Source organism: Falco biarmicus, chromosome 5 (genome assembly GCF_023638135.1).
Source record: "Falco biarmicus isolate bFalBia1 chromosome 5, bFalBia1.pri, whole genome shotgun sequence".
Classification (NCBI taxonomy): Eukaryota; Metazoa; Chordata; class Aves; order Falconiformes; family Falconidae; genus Falco; species Falco biarmicus.
Window position 1 is genome coordinate 14974341 of NC_079292.1, and position 14727 is coordinate 14989067.

The 14727-nt window shown below is 58.2% G+C and overlaps 2 protein-coding genes across 3 annotated transcripts; one reads left to right on the forward strand and one right to left on the reverse strand.

The window, feature by feature from the left end:
- The first annotated feature begins 649 nt into the window (after nucleotides 1-649).
- Nucleotides 650-4170, forward strand: THAP7 (THAP domain containing 7). The gene is made up of 5 exons (XM_056339401.1): nucleotides 650-729; nucleotides 1499-1578; nucleotides 2419-2574; nucleotides 3315-3455; nucleotides 3531-4170. The coding sequence occupies exons 2-5, from the start codon at nucleotides 1499-1501 to the stop codon at nucleotides 4069-4071; spliced, it is 918 nt and encodes a 305-aa protein (XP_056195376.1). The 5' UTR covers nucleotides 650-729; the 3' UTR covers nucleotides 4072-4170.
- A 525-nt stretch (nucleotides 4171-4695) lies between these two features.
- SLC27A5 (solute carrier family 27 member 5) lies at nucleotides 4696-14010 on the reverse strand. 2 transcript variants are annotated; one of them, XM_056339353.1, is made up of 10 exons: nucleotides 13400-14009; nucleotides 10429-10638; nucleotides 9595-9753; nucleotides 8485-8609; nucleotides 8186-8380; nucleotides 7175-7265; nucleotides 6733-6931; nucleotides 6541-6638; nucleotides 5570-5700; nucleotides 4696-5087 (listed from the first exon to the last, which is right to left on the reverse strand). In XM_056339353.1, exons 1-10 carry the CDS (start codon nucleotides 13893-13895, stop codon nucleotides 4911-4913), a joined length of 1881 nt encoding a protein of 626 aa, XP_056195328.1. In that variant the 5' UTR covers nucleotides 13896-14009; the 3' UTR covers nucleotides 4696-4910. The 2 variants fall into 2 exon arrangements, with proteins under 2 accessions (XP_056195328.1, XP_056195329.1); XM_056339354.1 differs by lacking the exon at nucleotides 5570-5700 and having other exon boundaries at nucleotides 13400-14010.
- Nucleotides 14011-14727: the final 717 nt, after the last annotated feature.

A 14727-nucleotide genomic window follows, 5' to 3' on the forward strand; every position in this document is an offset into this window, starting at 1 on the left:
CCCACCCAGAGCCCATGTTGGGGGAGCCTTGAAACTCTCTAAAACACTGTTGGGGAGAGGGTGGCCTGGTGGCCTGGGAAACATCCCCAAGCTCTTTTTGGGGGGGACACCCCCCCCCCCCAAAGCACATTCATGGAGGGGAGTAGGGGGTGGTAAACTATTCCTCAACCCTGGGGGGAGGTGGGGTGGCGTTGTAACACCCCTAAACCTGGTGGGGGTCCCTTGAAACCCTTTTTACTTCAACTGGGGGGATGGGGAGGTGTCAACCACCCCCCAAAAATGTTGTACAGTAGCTATATGGGGGCAGGGGGCTTTGAAACACCCCAAAACCTGGGGGGGCGGTCCTTGAAACCCTCCTTATCCCAGCTGCTGGGCGGGGGTAGTGTCAACCCCTCCCCAAAACGTTGTACAGCAGCCCTATGTAGGCGGGGGGGGTTTGAAACACCCAAAAAACGGGGGGGGGGGGGGGGGGGTGGCGGGGGGGCGGGGCTTAAAAAGCTCGCGGCGGAGGGGCGTGGCTCGCATGGCTAATAAGGGCGGGGAGGGACTCTTCTGGCCAATGACAGCGCAGCATGCAAACGAAGGAACCGGCCTGAAGGCGCACCGCCCACCCTGCGGGGGCGCAGCCAATGAGGGGAAGAAAGGGGCGTGGATTTGAGAGTCCCGCGGCGTCTCGCGAGAGCCGGGGCTGGGCGGTGGGGGCGGTGGCGGCGGGATGGGAGCGCCGAGGTGAGGCAGCGCACGGGCGGGGGTAGGGGGGGGGACGGGACAGAGGGACCCAAGACCGCCCCCCACCCCAGGAACAGGCCCCCTGGGGCGGGGAGGGGGGAGGGGGGTTGTCCTGCCCCGGCGTGCTCCGCCCCAAACCCCCTTCCCCACCGCCGCCCTCCCAAAGGGCCCTTAGCAACGACCCTGGGGTGCCCTGCCTCCTCGTAACGTCATCTGCCCCACCCCCCAGCCCGGGGGATACCCTGGTGCTCCCCCACCCCCGGCTCTACCCCGCCCCGGTGACTTAATGACCTGGAGGGGGGAGAGGGACACTTAGAGCTCTGAGGGGGCACCGGGGCGGGCATTGGGACTCGAGGGGGGGGGCTGGAACTTGTAGGGGGCACCAGTGGGTGTGGGGCAGCTCGGGCGGGGGGGCACTTCAGGCTCTGGGGCAGCTTGAGGGCCTGTGGTGGCTCATGTGGGGGGATATCTGGGGGTCTGGGGTATCTCTGGGGACAAGGTCTGGCTGGGGGGGGGCATCTGATGGGGGGACATGGGGCTTTGGGGGTGTCTGGAGGGGTCCTGGAGGGCTTTTGGGGTTCGGGGGGTAGCACAAGGATTGGGGAGGCATATGAGGGTCTGAGTTGGTTGGGGGTTGGGGCAGTTGGGCGTCTAAGCTTCTGGCTGGTTGCATGGCACCTGGGGGGCAGGAAAAGCATTGAATTTGGTGGGGGGTGTCCTGTGGGAGATACTTCTCACTCCACCCACCTCTTTCTGCCCCCCCCCCCAGATGCCCCGTCACTGCTCTGCTGCCGGCTGCTGCACCCGTGACACTCGGGAGACCCGCAACCGAGGCATCTCCTTCCACCGGTGGGTGCCCCCACACCACCTGGGGGGGACAGCCCCCCCTCTCCCCCCTTGACCTCTTCTTTGCCCCCCCCCAAAATGGTCTGGCCAGGGGACTTCTCCCTGTTCCTGCCTTGAGTTGATTTTATTTGGGAGGTTTTTCACCTCTTAATGCTTCGTTTGCACACAGACACACACAGAGACACGCGCTCCAATACACACTGTAGTAATGATTTAGCCCAGCTGTTTGTTTCCCCCCTCTCTTTGCAATGGGTCGGCCCACGTGTCTTCCCACCCTTTGCAATGGGTTGGCCCAGGTGTAGTGTCCTCCCACGTCTTTAGCAGTGATTTAGCCCAGGTGTGTTTCCCCCTCCTTTGGCAATGGTTTGGTCTAGGTATGCCACTCCCCTTTAGCAATGGTTTAGCCCAGGTGTGCACCCCCTGTTATCAATGGTTTGGCCCAGGTGTGTCCCCCCCTTTATCAGTGGTTTGGCCCAGGTATGCCCCTCCTCTTTGCAATGGTTTGGCCCAGGTGTGCCCTTCCCTGCGCAATGGGTTGGCCTAGTATGTGCCCCCCCTGCCTTTAGCAATGGTTTAGTCCAGCTAGACCACCACCACCCCTACCCGAAGCAATGGTTTCCACCAGGTACAGGGCTCCTCCCCCACAACTCCCCATTTTAGGAATGGTTTAACCCCATCCCTTTTAACCAGGCCTCCCTGGACTGTTCCATTTTCAGGGGCGGGAGCACCCCTCCAACCTTGCAGAAAACGGGGGGGGGGGCGGGGGCGGGTAATCTGAGGCCACAGTTTTGCAGCTGACCGGTGCGTGTGTGTGTGTCCCCCGTCCCCCCGTGCTCCCCCCAGGCTGCCCAAGAAGGACAACCCGCGGCGGGCACTGTGGCTGGAGAACAGCCGGCGGCGGGACGCGAGCGGAGAGGGCCTGTGGGACCCAGCCTCCAAGTACATTTACTTCTGCTCCCAGCACTTTGAGAAGAGCTGCTTTGAGATAGTCGGCTTCAGGTAATTAACAAAGCACTTAACGATGTGTGAGGCCACCCCTTTCCCCTGTTGAGAATGGGTCGGCCTAATTAACACCACAACACACACCCCCATTTTTATGGAAAATGGACTGTTCCAGACTGGGAATTGACTCGGTCTATCCTCCCCCACTAGCGGTTGCAATGGTTTGCTCCAACCTCAGTTTTCCAGCTGGGATTCCCCCACCTTGCAGTGCTTTTGTGGGGTCCCCGGGACTTTGGGGCTTATGGAGCACCGTGGGGTCCCCCCGCCAAAGCTTTTGGGGTGTCATCCCCCCCCAGTGCTTTTTTAGGGCCCATAAACCTTCTCCTAGAGACTTGGGGTACCCCAGCTCCCCCCCCCAAAGGTCTTGGGGGTACCCCAGGGACCTGGGGGTTATGGTATGGAGCACCCTGGGGTCCCCCCCAGGGGCTTTCAGCGGACCCCCATCCTCCTGTTTCAGGGCTTTAGGGCACCCAAGAGACCTCGCAGGCTGTGGGTCCCCCCTGAGCATTTTGGGGAGACCCCCCCAAGGCTTTTGAGGTTCCCCAAAGTCTGCCCTAGAGCTTGGAGCCCCCCCCCTCCACCCCCAGGACTTTTGGGGACCCCCTAGAGCTGCAGGGTGCAGACAGCCTGAGGACACTGACAACCATGGGGAACCTTGAGGATCCCCCTCCCCAGGGCCTTTGGGGGTGCCCCATGCCACCAACTGACATCCCCCCTCATTTTTCCACCCCTCACAGTGGCTACCACCGTCTCAAGGAAGGGGCCGTGCCCACCGTCTTTGAATTTTCCTCCCCCAAACCCCCCCGGGCCACCAAGCTGAAGCCCCCCGCGCCCAAGAGTGACACCCCAAAACCCCTTCGGGCTACCAGGAGGTGGAGGTGAGTCCCAGGGGGTGGGGGAGGGGTGGTGTGCTGCGGGGTCCCCCCGATTTAATCTCCTCTTTCCCTCCGCAGGCAGGACCCCACTCCTTCCCCCCCGGACCCCCCCTTTACTGCTGACGTCTCCTGCTTCCCGGGGGAAGGCGAAGACCCTGGTGCCCCCCCGGCCGGTGACCACGGGGGTGTCCCAGCCCTTCCCGGCCCTTCAGGTGCCCGTGGCCCCCTCCCAGAAAGCCTTTTGGTGGCCACAGGGGACGGAGAAGCCACGGCCACCCCGGCTCTGCCCGAAGGTGCCCCCCCAGCCCCTCCTCGCCCCGTATCCCCCTCCCTTTACATGCTGCGGCTGCCACCGCCGGTGGGAGCGTACATCCAGAGTGAGCACAGCTACCAGGTGGGCAATGCCCTGCTTTGGAAACGTCGTGCCGAAGCCGCCCTTGACGCCCTCAGTAAAGCCCAACGGCAACTCCAAGCTTGTAAACGACGCGAGCAACGCCTGCGGCTTCGCGTGGGGGAGCTCCAGCAGGAACAACGCGGCCCCCTCGAGATCCGCCGCACCCCCAAAGAATCCCCCCCACGGATGGTGGAGCTGCAGCTCCTCGGGGATGGCACCAAGTGAAGGGTTCCCGACGGATGCGTAGCTCTTCTCCTCCTCTTCCCCGCCCCACTGCCACTGGGAAGGTTTGTAAATAAAAGATTTCACCTTTTCTATGAAAAATTCAAAGGGTGACGGCTCGCGGTTGGGAGAGGAAGAGCCGGGATGGCGCTTGCAAGGCGGTTTTGCCACCCGATCCGGCAGAAAGCGGCAGCAGGGAGAAATGGGCTCCTTTGGTGCCAGTTACATCGTTCGGTGGTGATGGGGAAGGGTGGGAAGGAGCTGATGTGGTTGTGGGGGCTCAGTGCACCTCACACAGCTCCAAGAGATTGGGGGAGCCTGGGCTGCCTTCCCGAGCCAGTTTTAAGTCATTGATGGAGCAGAAAATTGGGTCAGGGAGAGAAATAAATGGATTTTGTTCCATACAGATGAGCTGAAGCAGCTCAATGAGCCCCGGGTGGGAATGTGAGAGTGTTCGGGGGCTAAATCCATCCCCGTGGGCAAGGAAGAGGCCAGTGCTGAGCAAATATTCCCTCCTCGGCAGCAGGGAGGATTTGGGCCACCACTTGCCCCCTCCAGAAGGGAAAAAGCATCGATCAGGCCCTGGAAAACAGCCCCTCAACAGCCCAGCACCCACCTGGACCCAAATAATTGGAATTAAGCTTTTAATTGCCGCAGCCAGCCTGGGGTGGGTTAGCGAACACCGAGACCAGCCAGTCACCCTCCTCGTGCTCCAACACCATTAAAAAACTCCTCAAAGGATGTGAAAACTGCCTGATTAGCCCCAAATTGGTCTTGCTAATTGCCCTGAGGCAATTAGCCCCCCCTGGGCCACTGTGGAGACCCTGGTGTGGTTCCTTCTTCTACAGGTTGAGCTTCATGTCCAGGATGGCGGCGTAGGTGTCGGGGTTCAAGGGCACGTAGGATTTCTTCTTGTCATCGCGGAAGAAGAGGGGGTCTTTGATGACATTGGGGTCGAAGCCTTCTTTGACGAGGTTGCCTTTGCACTGCTTGAAGGTCCCCGTGATCTCCAAAGTATCCTGTGGAGGTGGATGGGGGTCATCAGAAATGGGGTAGTGGGGTGGGGATGCAGGGACAGCGTACCCAGCGTGGGCACCGTCCTCAGAAATAGGGGACCTCAACGCCGCTGGCGGCACCAAATGGTGGCGTCAGATCATGGGCACAGGGTGACCACAGCAGTCACGGGGAAGGAAGGACCTTGATACCGTTGTCAGTAGAGGGTGACTCTGATGTGGTCATTTGATTTTTTTGGGTGACCATCACCAGAAATCAACGGACAGTGTCTTCGGCAACAGGGTGCTATCACCACCGAACCCCAACACCAGTACCATTGTTGGAAACTTGGGGGACACCCAACATGGTCATGGGAAACATGGGGGACACCCAACATGGCCATCGGAAATGGGCGCAGCTGCGTCGCCCTTCATCCAAAGGACTCATTTGGCAGAAGACCAAACCGAACCCATCCCCCGGCCACCACTGGGACCCTGGGACCTCTGACCTGGATCCTCACGAAGCGGGGGGCTGCGTAGCTGGGTAGCGTGTCCCCTGTGAAGGTGTAGAAGCTCTCGCCCTCAAAGCTTGCCCCGGCTTTCAGGCGGATGGCTGCCATGCCGCACCTCCCCTCGCACCCTGCAGGCAACGCCGGAGGGTTATTTTGGGCAACCGATTCTCATTTGATTCTTCTTGGTGGCCACTTGGACCATTTTGGGGACCACTTGGGTGAATGTGTCCTAGTTTAGCTGCCTTGGAGGCCGCTGGGACCATGGTGGAGGCACATCGCGTACCCAAAACAACGCTGGATGCTTGTTTTGGGTCAACATTTCCCACTTTCGCCTCATTTGTGGCCACTCGGACCATTACAGTGGCACCCTGTGTGCTCAGAATGGCAATGGACACTTTCTTTGGGCAACCAAATTCCATTTTACTTTTCTCGGTGGATGCTTGGACTTCCTGCAAGGGGTCCAAGTAGCCACCTTGTATGCCCAAAACAATGCTGGATGCTTGGTTTGGGCAACCAAGTCCCCCTTTAACCTTCCCAGTGGCCACTCAGGACCTTCACAGGTGCCCACTGTGTGCCAAAGCCATGCCAGAAACTTCCTTTGGGTCAGTAAGTCCTACTTTAACCTTTTTGGTGGCCAGTTGGGCCATTCTGTGGACATGTTACTTGCCCCAAACCATACTAGATGCTTCTTCGGAGCAACCTAATCCTGGTTTAGTCTTCTTGCTGGCTCTTTGGACCATTGTGGCGATAATCACGAGCTAAAACCGATACCAGACTCTTATTTTGGGTCACTTGAGCCCTGAGGTGGTCAGGAAGTTGGACTAGGTGATGGTTGTAGGTCCCTTCTGTTCTACTTGAGGCTTCTTGGTGGCCACCCAGGCCACCTGGGGGCACATCACGTGGCTGAAACCTCACCGGATTCTTAGTTTGGTCCAACTCAATGGCCCCCTGCACCACCCTGTACTCACCTGGCACAGACACCCCATAGACATTGACCTCCTGGATGAAGTCCACCATGGCAAGAGTGGCTTCCACCTCTGTCGTGGCCACGTTCTCACCTTTCCACCTGGGGAGGAGAAGGGATGAAGCTGTGAGGGGGGGATTTGGGTTGGTAGGTGGCGTTGCCTACCCAGCCATGGGTGTGAGAGCAACAGAGTTACCGGAAAGTATCTCCCACGCGGTCCTGGAAATAGACGAATTTTTCATGGTCAATCACAAGGAGGTCACCGCTGTTGAAGAAGGCATCACCTTTGACCAAGACATCCCTCAAGATCTTTTTCTCTGTCTTCTGGGAATCGCCCGCGTAGCCATGGAATGGGGTGTTCTTGGTGATTTTGATGACCAGTAGCCCTGTCTCACCTTCAGGGAGGGAAAGGAGGGTTGGAGGCTGGTCAGGAACCACCTTGGCCCTGGGGAATGTCACCTCCACGCCCCACCAGGTGCGCAGGGATGATGTTCCTCTTTCTTTGAGGGGTTTCTGGTGGCTTCCAGCCACCAAGACAGTGACAATAAGGCCCAAGAGGTGGGTTTGATGCATTTCAAACCCACTGTCTGCCCCTCTTGCCTTCCAAAAAGGCCCTCGGAAGGCTCATCTCCACTTACCGGGGCGGACTCGGATGCAGAGACCTCGCTCGTCACGTACGGGTTCATCCGCCTCCACGTTGTACTTGATGAGCTCAAAGGGAGCAAAACTCTGGAGGGCAGAAGAGGGAGAGAGAGAAACTGGTGGGTGGAAGAGAAACTTGGGGATTAAAAAGAGTGGGAAGAATTCTCTTCCCATGCCAGGTCCCACCTTCTGTTATTTGTTTACCTTCTCCCACTTGCTCACCTGCCTCCTCCCACGTGGTCACCTGCCTTCTCCCACTTGTCTGCCTTCTCCCACCTGTCCGCCTTCTCCCACTTGCTCATTGCCACCCACGGAAACACCTTCTCGCCTCCCCCAGATGCCAACATCCCAGATAGCCGCTCGTTTTCCAATCCCAGTTGATCTCCCTTTATATTAAAATAAGATTTAATTGGATCAATTCGACCCTTGACCGACCTCCTCACGGTTGACTTTCAAATCAAAGACCCGTGGGAGAAGGCTGAGCGCTGTGACTGTGGGGGGAAAAGATGGAGAAAAGCTGATTTTTGCAGTTTTTGTTCAACACCCGGCTGGCTGGGGACCGAGAAGTGACACCGAGTGGCCTTTCTTGGGGCTATAGAGGTGTCCAGGTCACTTTTGGACGCTCCAAAAGACTTGGAGTCAATGCTGCTGGGTCAACATTGGCCAACCAGGCAGAAGGGATTCCTTTGGGATGTGAAAAAGAGGGGCCCTGGAGATCCTGCTTGGGATTCAACCCAACCTGACGGACAGGCGTTGGCTTCCCCAGGGAGGTCACTGTTGACAGTACCGTGAAGAGGGTCCCCTGGACAACCCCCTACTCTTGGCACCAACCCAACTGGAGGTGCCATATCAGGTCTCCCCGAGGCAGCCAGCGTTTGCTTCCCCACCACACACACACCCCGTCATCATCATCAGGTCACCTTGAGGAGCTTCCCCACCCCCAAACACCATCATCACCATCTCACCTTGAGGAGCTTCCTCACCCCCAAACACTATCATCACCTCACCTTGAGGAACATGTTGGCTCTGCCCACGGCTCCGATCTTGCCGGTGTAGTTGATGAAACCAGCGTTGCCCTCAGTGGCCCCGTAAAACTCACAGATGGAGATGGGCCCAAAGCGTTGGAGGAACTCCTTCCACACCTCTGCCCGCAGGCCATTGCCCAACGCCATGCGCACCCCGTGCTCCCGGTCATTGGGGCGCTGTGGGGTGACAAAGAGAAGGACCACTTCAGGGTGCGCCCCACAGCACCTCCTTGCCCACCACTCGGCCTCCGAGGTGGATTTGGGGCTGGTGGGGACCTTACCTTGGGCGTGTTGCAGAGGTAGCGCATGAGCTCGCCCACATACTGGATGACAGAGACGTTGTAGCGGCGACAGTCATTCCAGAACTGGGAGGCAGAGAACTTGGCCCGTAGGACGCAGGTGGCTCCTGTGGGGATGTGGCAGGGTGATGGGTATCCATCCATCCATCCATCCATCCATCCATCCATCCATCCCCATGAGGATCTGTCCTGCCCACCCCACAGTCACCCATTATCTAGATGTCCTCCTTTTCCGTCTTCATCTGACTCCTTCTCCATCCCTAAACTTTGTCATGTCTCTGGCCACCTGGCCACCCGCCATCCCACCCCACTACAGAGATCTTTCTCCTTTTCTCTTTCTTCTTCCCTTCCCTCTATCCTCACATTTTTCCATCATCCTTCAATCCATCTCCAAAACGTCTGTCCCTCCCTATATAAAAAAAAATATATCTCTATCCAATCCATCCATCCATCTCCATAAACTGTCCATCTGTCCATAAGCCGTCTGTTAATCCATTGCCATAAAACATCTCTGTCCATCTGTGTCCATAAAATACCCAGCTCCATAAACCATCTCTCCACCCATCTTCTGAAAACATCCACCTCCGTGAAACAGCTGTCCGTCCATCCCCTGAAAACGTCCCATCTCCATGAAACATCTGCCTGTCTCCATGAAATACCTATTTCCATCAAACATCTGTTCATCCATCTCCATAAAATACCCATCTCCTGAAAACGTCCCATCTTCATGAAACATCTGTCCATCTCCATAAAATAACCATCTCCACCAAATATCCATCCATCCATTTCCATCCAACATCCATCCCCATCCAACATCCATCCATCAAACATCCATCCATTCATCTCCATCAAACATCTGTCCATCTCCATCAAACATCTGTCCATCTCCATCAAACATCCATCCGTCCATCTAAAATGTTCACCCAACCCATCTGTCCATCACTCACCCATCTATGGACCTGGTTTTCTCCTTCCTCTTCCTTCTCTCCACACATTTCTCTATCCATCCATCATCTCCACCCCCCCTCTCTGCCCACCCTTGCCCACACCATGGCCATGCTGGCCAGGCCACGTGGGCCATGGGGTACGTACCGACCTCGAAGCACCCTCCCACCCCGATAAGCAGCCCAGCTGAGTGGTAGAGCGGTAGCGTCGTGTAGATTACATCATCAGGCCGCAGGCCACAGAGCCGACCCAGGCTGGCCACCATCATCAGCTTCTTCTCGGTGATCACTGCTGCCTTGGGCAGCCCTGCGGGGTGGGAGAAGAGGGTGGGAAATGTCTTCTTCAGGGGGTTCCATGTAGAATGGGAGGTCCTGGGGATGAAGGGTGGGATAGGAGGGCAAAACCCATCCTGCGGGGTGGTGGGTCTCCAGAACTTGTTGGGAGGAGTTGTGAGGAACCTCATCCAGATGTGCCTGTGTTGGTTGGGGTGGGAGCTGGTTTGGGGTCAGAGTTGGGTGAGGGAGGTCCCACCCCATGCCAAGGAGGACAGACCCAGGGACATGGCTGGTCTCCAGCCCTGGAGGTCTCCAGACCTTGCTGGGAGGAGCTGTGAGGAAACTCATCCAGATGCACCCACGTTGGTTGGGGTGGGAACTGGGTTGGGGTCAGGATTGGATGACGGAGGTCCCACCCCATGCCAAGGAGGACAGGCCCAGGGACATGATGGGTTTCCAGCCCTGGAGATACCCAACCCTCGCATGGACATGACCAGGAGAAACCTGGCCCAGGTGGCCCCACGATGGTCAGGGTTGGAGAAAGGCCTCCACAAGATGCCTCCAACTCCCTACCATCACCTGCCCCACCTTACCCACAGGGGGACAACCTTCGGCACCTTCACCCATCACACCCAAAACCTCCCAGTTGCCCTTCTCCAAGGAGAAGACCCTCCCACCTTGGGGGTTCCTGGCCCCACAGCCTCACCGGTGGTGCCAGAGGTGTAGATGTACATGGCCTTGGAGCTGGCGGTGGTGCCAGCACGGTGATGGCTGGGCAGGGGCTCATCAGAGGCTGCCTTGATGGTGGGCAGCAGGGCCTCGACGCCCGGTGTGGGGGACGTGGAGCTCAGGTAGAAGACACGGATGCCATCGTGCTGCAGGGCTGGCAGCACCTCTTCCACGGCGGCCTGGAGATCTGTGGGGAGGGGGAGACATGGGGAGGTCCAGGGTGGATGAAGACCCAAGGGGAGAACCCAAAGGGTCAGGGACGGGCACCCTATGTCTCCCTAGATGGGCATCTCAACCATATGGGCACCCATGGCATCATGAATGGGTGCCCCAAGGACCCCAGATGGGCACCTCAACCAGATAGGCACCCATGGCATCATGGATGGGTGCCCCAAGGACCCCAAGTGGGTACCCAATGTCCCCCCATGGTATCATGGATGGGTGCCACAAAGATCTCAGGTGAGTGCCCCAAGGATCTCAGGTAGGCACCCAATGTCCCCCCAAGATGGCCACCTCAACCAGACAGGCACCCATGGCATCATGGATGGGTGCCCCAAGGACCCCAAGTGGGCACCCAATGTCCCCCCGTGGTATCATTGATGGGTGCCCCAAAGATCTCAGGTGGGCACCCAATGTACCTCCAGATGGGCACCTTAACCAGACAGGCACCCATGGCATCATGGATGTGTGCCCCAAAGATCTCAGGTGGGCACCCAGTGTCCTCCCAGATGGGCACCTCAACCAGATGGGCACCCGTGGCATCATGGATGGGCACCCCAAGGATCCCAAAGAATCTGGCACCCGGAGGATCCCAGCTGGCCACTCAAAGCACCCCAAAAGCACTCCCCGATCACCCTGGGGAGCCACCTGGAGCATCACCTAAGGGTGCTCTGGTCCGATCGGTGCCCTCAGCACACCAGGGTGCCCCCTGACCCCCCCAGATGGGCACCCCGGGGTCCCACTGCATCCGGCCCCCATGTTTTTCTCTCTCCTTCCTCCACAAACACAACACACGGGGGGGGGGGCGGGAGGAAAAAAAAAGGACCTTTACCCTGGGGTAAGGGGCTGGCGATGATTAACCCGTGTCCTTGGCATGGCCGCTGCGCCCCGACACGCTTACTGGGGCATTGCACACGTGTGTGCAAAAGGCTGCACAAGCAGCCATGAGCACGGTGTAGGGAGGGGTGCAAATACAGCCCCGACACGCAGAACCTCTGGCACATGTGTGGTAAAGAGCCCCGCCGTGCCACGCTCTTCCATGTGTGCCGCATGTGAAATGCATGTGAGAGCATGTGTGGGCACAACAGGTATGCAAATGCACGCGCAGGCACTGATGGGCGCGTAAACGCATGGACGCATGTTGACAAGTGTGCAGGCGCATGTGGAGGCACCGACACGTGTGCAAATGAGTGCACAGGTGCTGACATGCATGCCAATGTATGTAGAGACACTGATGCGTGTGCCAGCACATGCATGGACACTGACACACATGGACATGCATGGACCAGGAGCAACACGCGTGCAGACACATGCGTGAGCACTGACAGACGTGCAATAGCATGCACATCCACATGGAAACACATGCATGGACACACATGCAGAGACACTGACTTACGTGGAAATCCATGCAGGGACACTGTCATGTGTGCAGACACACGCACAGGCACCAACACGTGTGCAAAGCCATGGGCAGACACTCCAGATGTGCAGACACACGTGCAAATCCATGCACAGGCACTGACATATGTGCACAGACACGTGTATGGACACTGACACATGTGCAAACACATAAACGGGCACTGACACATGTGCAGACACATGGACGGACACTGACACATGGAAATCCATGCATGGACACTGGCGTGCGTGCAGACATGTGTGTAGCCACTGACGCAAGCAAATCCCTGAGCAGACACTGGCATGTGTGTAGACAGGCACAAACATGTGTGCAAACCCACAGACAGGCAGTGACTCACATGCAAATCCACACGCAGATGCTGACACGCGTGTAGACACATGCACAGGCGCTGTCACCTGTGCAAAGCCATGCACAGGCACTGACACGTGCACAGACACATGGACAGACACTGACATGTGTGCAGACACATGGACAGGCACTGACATATATATAAACCCATAGACAGACACTGACACACATGCAGACGCATGTATGGACCCTGACACACATGCAGACACATGGGTGGACCCTGACACACGTGCAGACACATGTATGGACCCTGACACACATGCAGACACATGGGTGGACCCTGACACACGTGCAGACACATGTATGGACACTGGCACATGTGCAGACACATGTATGGACCCTGACACATGCATGCAGACACATGGACAGACACTGACACATGTGCAGACACATGGACAGGCACTGACATACATACAAACCCGTAGACAGACACTGATACACGTGCAGACACATGTATGGACCCTGACATGCATGCAGGTACATGTATGAACACTGACACAAGTGCAGGCACATGGACAGTGACATGCATGCAGACACATGTATAGACCCTGACACATGTGAAGACACATGGACTGATACTGAGACATGTGCAGACACACAGATGGACACTGACACACATGCAGACACATGGAGGGACCCTGACATGCGTGCAGACACATGGACAGACACTGACACATGTGCAGATACGTGTATGGACCCTGACACCCATGCAGACACATGTATGGACCCTGAAACATGTGCAGACACATGTACAGACCCAGGCATACATGCAGACACATGTATGGATCCTGACACCCATGCAAACACACGCACAAGCTCTCCCTGACCCCCTCCCACCTCCCCCACCCCACCCCGCACACGCGTGTGCACCACACACCCGTGAGGAGTAAGAGAAGGGGACCTGCCCATCCCCCCCCCGGTTCCCCCCATGCCCCCCAGGTCCCCCACAGGTGCCGCTCACCGAGACTGGCAAGGAGCAGGGTGACGCGGGCGGCAGCGAGTGCGTGACGCAGCGCCTGACCCCGCACGTTGCAGTTGAGACAAGCCATGGGGCAACCCAATTTGGCCAAGGCCAGCCAGGTCCAGACGTAGGTGGGCTCGTTGGGGAGGAAGACGCCGACGGGTTGACCCGGTTGGAGCCCCAGGTGCTGGCCCAAAGCCCGGGCGGCGCGGTTACTCTGCCGTTCCACATCCTCATAGGTGTAAACCTCCTCCTGGAAGCGGAGCAAGGGCTGGTGTGGCTGGCGGCGAGCGTGGTCCCGGAAGACATCGAGGAGGGTGATGGGGGGTCGGCGGTTCAAGCGCCACTGGCAGCGCAGGGAGGAGCGCACCAAGGCGCCGAAAGCCACCAGGTCAACCCAGAGGAACGGAACCAAGTGCCATGTCACTGGCGGCACCAGCAACAGCAACAAAACCAGTCCGGCCAGCACCGCCACCGCCACGGCGCCCAGCACCATGCTCACAGGGGTGCCGGGGCCCCAGCGGCACCCGCTGGGTGCTGGTGGCCAAGGTCCACCCCAAGCGCACCTTGCCCCGGTTGCCACCAGCACCCGGCCGCGTTTGACTGTGTTTGCCAAGACTTTTCCCACCCATTCCCCATTTTTTTTTTCCCCACCCTCCCCCGCAGGAGCCCTGCCCCTGGGCGTGGAGCAGCGAGGGCAGGTGGCACCCATCGCCTCCCCAGCTGGCTGGCTGCCCTCAGGAGGAGAATTCTCCTCTGTCCGTCTGTCCGGCCGCTGTTGGGATCCTGGTGGCTACTCAGCGATGCCGGGTGGTTGCCACCCAGCCAGGCTCAGCAGGGTAGGAATAGTGGCCGGCCACCGGCGCACCCAGGCTCGGTCCAGCTGTCTGTCCATCCTCCTGCCCACCCACCGAGCCACCCACCCAGTGATCCCCACACCTCGTTGATCCACCATGTCTGTTGAGCCACCCAGCTGTCCATCCATTCAGCTGGCCATCCATCCATCTGCGTGGCCACCCATCCAGCCACCCATGTGGCCACCCATCCATGTGGCCAACCATCAAGCCATCCGTTGTCCATCCATCCACCCATCAACCCATCCATGTGTCCCTCCAACCATCCATCCATCCATCCATCCGTGTGGCCACCTGTCCAGCCATCAATCCATCAATCCATGTGTCCATCCAGCCATTCATGTGGCCATCCGTCCATCCAGCCATCCATGCAGCCATCCAGCCGTGTGGCCAGCCATCTGTGTGGCCAGCCATCAACTCATCCATGTGTCCATCCATCCATCCATCCGTCCATGTTGCCATCCATCCGTGTGT